Below are 7,417 nucleotides of genomic sequence, written 5' to 3' on the forward strand. Positions count from 1 at the left end.
GTATGTGCATACCGTGGCCAAATAAATAATAAAATTCTATTCTATTCTATTCTAACATAGAAGCCGGAAAATACCATAAAGATAAGGTGAATTATTGAGTGCCACAGACAGACTATAAGTGTATGAATATTTTCTGTGATAGATAGGCCTGCTGTTGTATTGATCATAAAGTTGATCATAAAATAACAATATTATATTGCTTTCTGACAGGCTTTAAAGCCCTCACAGACCACGTGCTGATGATGTTACACCAACCAATCAGGCTCGAGGCGGATGTGCATTTCAAAGGAAAACACTCCATCCAAAGCATAGGGGCGTTAAACCTGAAGAAGAGAGTGCAGAAAGTTTGGGTCTGACGCTGACTGCAGCCAGGCTAGGTCCGTCTGGCTTCATCGGTTCACTTTGGTTTACGGCCAAATGACTTAGAAATAATCTCTGCTATTTAAAACTCTAAAGCCTTTACGACGTCCATCATCGAAGGCGCATGCTCGGCATCTCCCCTGAGTCTGAGTCCGTTTGCAGCTGAAGCGAGAGAGAGAGAGAGATATAGAGAGATGTATTTGTTTGGCATCCTTCTGCTGTGCCACTTAACTCGGGGACTTCCACGTCCGATAGGTAAGAGACCTAATTGCTTTTCGACTGAATAGCCTATCAAGTGGAAATATCGACTGTAAATTAAAGGCAAAATTGTTTTATGCGCCTCTATAGGAGTATGATCTTGTCGCACTACTTTATGGTAGGCTATTTTTCATCGCACGTAACACAGTCTTTCAGATGCGTGTTTAAAAGAGCTACACCGACCGCACTTGTTAGTAGGTTAATGTAAATGTTTAAATCTCTGTCCTTGTTTGTGCATACCTTTTTTGTGGGAGTACGTTGTGAGCAATGTACATCTGAGTTCAATTGTGTGTGTGTAGGCCTACATACTTGGCCAAAAAAGCAGATTCTGATTCTGATAGTGCAGATCGTGAGTTCCTAGTTGTTGTTCTCAGCGGGTGTGTGTGTGTGTGTGTGTGTGTGTGTGTGTGTGTGTGTGTGTGCGTGCGTGCATGTGTTGTTGTTTTGTCAGACACCGTCATAGTGGAGCTCCGGCAGTGGGGAGTGGTGGGTGGCGAGCAGATCGAGACGCAGGTTTTGCTCAACGGAGTCTCGAGCCAAAGCCAGGAAGTGGACGGCTTCGTGCGAACCCTGTCGGCCGATGCGCCCTTCCCTGCTCTCACAGGTGTCAGCCACACCGGGATACTGGGTAAGGTGCATTGATGACATGATATTAAATGTGATTATTAGAAAATTGATAACATGAAAATGTTTTTCAGCCCAAGGACCCCTTGGTTGATAGAGAAACAGAGCAGGCAGGGTCCCACTACGATTTAAAATTATACACTTGTGTGTTGCATTTTAAGCATGGCCAGGATATCAGGATTGACACTTCTTTTTTTATTAATAATGTAACGTATCGCTAATACGCCAAGGAACCGGAGAGTTGTAGTTGGTACAGGGTTCTTTATTGACAGGCTCATTCAGCTCCTAGCAGCTAGCTTCTCAGCTAGCTCCACACACGACACCCGCTCTAGCCCGCTCGCAGAACTAGACTGACATCCGGCCCGCGGCCGCTGGTCCTATATACCCCCTTCCCCCTAGGAACACACCCACACACATTAGTTCCTAGCTGCAATCTAGACACTTCTATTGCACATCACATTACAGGTAATACCTGGATTACCTGGAACGCTACATACTCCTCGCCCAACAATAGGTCAACGCCCACGTTGACACCCACAACCCACACATATCCCCCCTGTACCAAAACACACCAACACTAACATTCTTTGCATTCCCCCAATTAGTCTCTTATTATTTCACCACTTCTTTCCGCATTCCACCACCACCGTTTGCTTTTCTTTTCATGTGGCCCCAAGGTGGACTAAATTAGGGGTCCACCATCTAGATGGATTATGGATATAAATGTATAGATCAAAGTTGCATATACTCTGATCTAATCTGAGACTCGGTATTATTCAATCAAAAGCTATGTGCCATTTGTACGATTATCCCAAAGGAAACGGCACGCTCCTTCGTTTGCGGGAGTGCATACTGGAAGGCTCAGAGGTCCACTGGACGGACCGGATGCTGTGTGACGGGATGGTCTACCTGAGTCTGGAGCGGACGGACACGTGGACCGTCCACACTCCCCAGGCCCAGCCGCTCAAAGAGCTGTGGGAGCAGGAGGTGGAGAGGACACGCAGGGAGAGGACGCGTCTGGAGGAGGGCTGCAGCAAGCTGATGAGCCAGCTGAGGCTGTCTGAAGAACAGCCTGGTAGGCTGGGCTTTCATCTTCACTTCCAAAGCTTCTGATCATACAGCAAATCACTTTTGCAACACACACCCCGTTCAAGACAACTCGGACCGCGGGAAAAAATTGGTTCCCGACCTGTAAAAAGTGAATTGAACGGCCAGAATTACAGCTCGGAAATTCGGGTATCATCCAGAGCTCCGGTTTCTCCGAATTGACGTCACAGCCACATGAAAATGGCAACTTGCATCGTTAATGATAATCACAGAATTATTATAAAGACGTTTGTTGACTTTTTAACACACAATTTGAGGTATTAATTATGTAATGTTAACGTTTCATATGTGTTTGTGTCATCTGTGTTTCGCTCTGTGTGAAATTCAGCATTCAGCATGTTCGGTTAGCATTGTTCGCTAGTAGGTAGCTACCATGCTAACACGGGTTGCTATAGCAACAGTTTGGTCCCCCCCCCCCCCCCGAGCGGGAGGTGCAGCGTGAATGCAAATCTGTCCGGGCCGGAGGTTCCGTGTTGAAACTTACGGCGGCCCGAGTTTTCTTGAATGCGGTAACAGACACAGCTTTTTAAAACTATGACAATTGGATGTCCCGTTTCCAGCCAGTTTGAACAACAAACGCTGGGAGAAAGTCATGTCTCTCGTTGATAGAGACTGAGAGCTGAGTCTATAAATGTGGTCATAAAGGGCAAAAGCCCAGTTGCCAGTTGATAAGTCAGCTGTCTCGTAGCCTTGCACACGCAAAACAATATTATCCCAGCATCCAGTTTCATTTTCATTTCAGCCATTTTAAATGGCTGGCATGATTTTTAGCTGGTGCTCTCATACAGATTGACTTTTAATAATTGCCTCCAATGACACGCACTCAGTTGATATGGAATGTGTTTCTAGTTCCAGAGATTCCCAGTGCAGCCTTTCTGATCCCAGTGGCAGTACTGACCCTTGCTATTCTGACCATAGTCAGCGTCCTCATCGCTAAAAAAGAAGGTGAGTGAATGAGATGAACCTTTCCATTTGAATTCCGCCTGTCTCCAATAATACATGGAGTTTATTTGTACAGCCTTTAATCACAGTATGAGCTCCACAAAGCACAATCCTCCATTTTCCTGTTATGTTTGTCCGTCTTGTATATTAGACTGTCAGTGAACAAGCACAAACTACTAAACTGTTACTCAGCTTTATTTTAAACCGGCCCTGTAAGCTGTAGTCACATGCATTTGGTATGGTGTATCATACTGAGGGCGAGGCATGTCAAGACTAGTCATGTGTTTGTTTCTCTCTCTCTCTCTCTCTCTCTCTCTCTCTCTCTCTCTCTCTCTCTCTCTCTCTCTCTCTCTCTCTCTCTCTCTCTCTCTCTCTCTCTCTCTCTCTCTCTCTCTCTCTCTCTCTCTCTCTCTCTCTCTCTCTCTCAGGTCTGAGGCGCCCTGGAGGTAAAAAAACAAACAAAATATTCTTATTTTCTCTTTGGCCACTCTAGATTTCAGTTTACAGGCTTGGCAGAAGATTTATATAGAGAGTTTAGTCATTGTGTGTGTGTGTGTGTGTGTGTGGCTTGGCAGAAGATTTATATAGAGAGTTTAGTCATAGTGTGTGTGTGTGTGTGTGTGTGTGTGTGTGTGTGTTTCGTCAGTCCTCAATGACTCTGATATCTCTGACCTCACTTTTATTATGACTGGATATGACTCCAGTTGCCAGGTCAGACAGCATGAACAATAAAGAGTTCACGGTTATCATGCGTTTACATTCACACTAATAAACTGATCATTATGGGATTTCTCGAGTTACCAGATTATTCAAGCCGTCGTGTAAACAGCATGAACGAATATCCTTATGGGATATTATTCAGTGCATAGCCCAGTCTCAATGTCCACTCACACACACTTTGAGATGAGTTCTTACTAGTTACTAAAGTGCATATAAACGCAGAAATATGATCTGATTATTTTGTGCATGTGAACGCACTTGGGTCACTTACTTAATGCAGTGATTCTCAAACTTTTTCATGTCAAGGAACGCCTAAATGGACACAAATGACCACGGACCCCCATTTGATAATATTCTGTCCCAGGGTCCCCCATCTGATAAGATTTTAGCTTTTGTGACGACCCACTCTCCTGGCCCTGTCTTGCAGGAGACTGGTGCTGGGGTCTTCTCCCAATTCCTTGGTTAATCAATTATTCTTGAACTAAAACCAAGGGAAAATAACACAAACTACATTAAGCAAAAGAACAGAACAAAAGGTGCATCGGTGAGGAGGGCGAGAGACTGAATGGTCTGAAGGTCTTCTTAAGCCCTTAATGAGTGCACTGGTCCCAGGAAATTAGAAATTAGAAAACAAGGAAGTCAAGCGCGTGCCGTCTATATACAGTAGCCAATCAGACCTGCGCGATACTATGACATAGTCAGCGACACTAGACATTTCACTAGGTAGCAGACACTGCCACTGTCCTCATTTCTGTCGGCAACCATTTCAAAAGTGTCGGCAGACAAAGCATAAATTGGGCTTAAGAGGGTCATCACACTTTTAGATTATTTTTTTTAGGATGATTTTTGCCTTTATTAGACGGGACAATAGGCAGACAGGAAAGGTGGGTAGAGAGAGAGGTGATGACATGCGGCAAAGGACCACGGGTCGGATTCGAACCCAGGTCGGCCACACGAAGGACTAGCCTTTGAAGGACTAGCCTTTGAAGGACTAGCCTTTGAAGGACTAGCCTTTGAAGGACTAGTCTTTGAAGGACTAGCCTTTGTGGTACGCGTTCTACCAGGTGAGCCGCCGGGACGCCCCGATTTGGGATGTTTTATTAAATAAAGTGTCTGGAACTCGTGACCAAAACAGTCATACATTCTGTCCTTGTGTTACTTATGGATGGAATTATTGTGAAAATAAATGATTCCACTTTTTGCTGGGGACCCCTGGAACCCCTTGAAGCACCCTTGGCGGCCCCTGGACCCCCCCACTTTGAGAACCACTGACTTAATGATTCAATAGACCCTTTTCACGGGGGCCATTTTGTGTCAAAAAGGCAGGGTAAACACAGGTGCAAACAAAACACTAATGAGTTTCCAACTTCCATGATCGTAATTTGGAAACCCTCATTAGTGTGTTGCTTGCACCTGTGTTTACCCCGCCTTTTCGGCACAAAATGCCCCACCCCCCCATGAAAAGGGTCTATTGCAGGGGTGGCCAAACTTTTTTGGTTGTGGGCCACATACAGAAAAATATAAGGAGTCACGGGCCAAACAATATTAAGCGCGGCAGTTTCCGCGGCAAAGAAATTGGACCAGAAAACCCTTGTGCCATCAAAAATTAATTTCTACCTAAATAAATATATGACACATAGTTTATTGATGTGCTCACCTATTACAATGGGTATTTCTGTATGTTTTCAAATTGTCTTTTCCTGTGCCAACAGGTTAAGACAGAGATAATTTAACATAACATTAGTATTAAACATTCATTCAGTATTAAAAAAAATAAAATAAAAAATAGACCAGGTCAGGGTACTCAAGTATAACCCGTTTTCAATGGTTTTAAATTGAAAAAAGGAAATGGGGGGGAATCCGTTTTTTTGTTTTTGTTTCTTAATTTTTTGGTTTTTCAGTTTTTTTCCCCGTTTTCGTTTTCCGTTTTAAGAAAAAAGCAAAAGCGTTTTTAGCAACAACAAAAGTTTTCTTTTGCTTAATTCATGGCGGGCCACTTAAAAACGGGCAGCGGGCCGCAGTTGGCCCGCGGGCCGTAGTTTGGCCACCCCTGGTCTATTGTGACTGTCACAAAGGTCGGGCAGCTCTGATGAAGTGTTTTATTTTCCCTAATCTACGGTAAATCATTTTATTTCTTTGCAGGTGTTATCGGCTCCATCATACACTATCCTCCGGACATGAAAGACATGACAGCAATGCCTCCAGATAAGAAGGGCTACGGTTACCTCACCCTGTAGTTTCACAAGCAGCTGATCTTATCCAGGTCACATTCCAGCTTTGGATCTATAGTCTTGAGTGTACTGTATGTCCAGAGTCTGCAACCAAAGTTTTGCTACCCCACAATTCACTGTAATGAAGCCGTCAGGGTTTTCTAGGCCATGCTATTTTATGCACTTTAAAAATGTACTGTATATATCACGCTTTACACTGGTGCTTTTGCATAGGTTTTTAATAGAGGCTACATGCACACTGTACGACGTATAGAGCTGCAATGATTCATTCATTGATTAGTTGTCAACTATTAAATTAATTGCCAACTATTTTGATAATCAAGCTGAGTAATTTTTTACGATTTTTCTTTTTTTATTATTCTCTGGTTCCAGTGTCTTAAATGTGAATTTCTTTACTATACGACTGTAAACTGAATATCTTTGGGTTGCGTTGTGGACAAAACAAGACAGTTGAGGATGTCATGGCCTTTGGGGAATAGTGATTAACATTTTTCACCATTTTCTGACTTTTTATAGACCAAACATCGAATCAATTAATCGAGAAAACTATATATTAATAATAATTGACAATGAAAATAGTCATTAGTTGTAGCCCTAGTACGTACACACACACACACACACACACACACACACACACACACACACACACAATTATAGGCAGTTGTCACATTCTTTGAGAATATAACATCCTATGCTGGGGGGGATGTAATGCAAATTAAGACAGGAAATTACACAAATTGCCTTGCAATCTTTAGATAAACCATTGATCTTTTTGTTTTTTGCGATGACAGGCTAATCATAGAGAAACTGAGTTTGCACCACATTCCAAAGATTCTGTTTGTCTAATATTGTTTGATATGTTCATATTTATTTGTGATGCATTGTTGTGATTGTTGATACATTTTGGTTTCTGTCATGGGGAGTTTCACTGAAAATGTTTCATTAAAGATTCATCTATCAAGGTTTGATCTGGTGGACTTGATACAAACAATTTGACCTCTGCCTGGTTTTATTTAGTGTGTTTGTACAATAAAAAAGATGAGAGGGCTCAGCCCAGGCTTACTGGAGAGCTCGGTTTAACTCAGTCGGTTTGGCTTCTTGTTTTGAGGCAATTTATATTAACAAATGTTTAGGTTCTCTAGAAAATAGGAAGAATATATTCAATTCTGTTTTTA

The 7,417-nt window shown here is 42.9% G+C and overlaps 1 protein-coding gene across 1 annotated transcript; it reads left to right on the plus strand.

Moving 5' to 3' along the window:
* Positions 1–333: 333 nt before the first annotated feature.
* Positions 334–7,217, plus strand: LOC310797213 (uncharacterized protein). Its single transcript, XM_083659562.1, has 6 exons — positions 334–615; positions 1,070–1,246; positions 2,060–2,317; positions 3,199–3,294; positions 3,720–3,737; positions 6,154–7,217. Exons 1-6 carry the CDS (start codon positions 555–557, stop codon positions 6,246–6,248), a joined length of 705 nt encoding a protein of 234 aa, XP_083515688.1. The 5' UTR covers positions 334–554; the 3' UTR covers positions 6,249–7,217.
* The last annotated feature ends 200 nt before the right edge of the window (positions 7,218–7,417 follow it).

Source organism: Poromitra crassiceps (assembly GCF_964638095.1).
Source record: "Poromitra crassiceps genome assembly, chromosome: 23".
Lineage (NCBI taxonomy): Eukaryota > Metazoa > Chordata > Actinopteri > Beryciformes > Melamphaidae > Poromitra > Poromitra crassiceps.

Coding starts and splice junctions, on each gene's coding strand:
- LOC310797213 (XM_083659562.1), top strand. CDS start 555: ATGTATTTGTTTGGCATCCTTCTGCTGTGCCACTTAACTCGGGGACTT. Junction 616..1,069: donor GGGACTTCCACGTCCGATAG/GTAAGAGACCTA, acceptor TTGTTTTGTCAG/ACACCGTCATAGTGGAGCTC. Junction 2,318..3,198: donor GCTGTCTGAAGAACAGCCTG/GTAGGCTGGGCT, acceptor ATGTGTTTCTAG/TTCCAGAGATTCCCAGTGCA.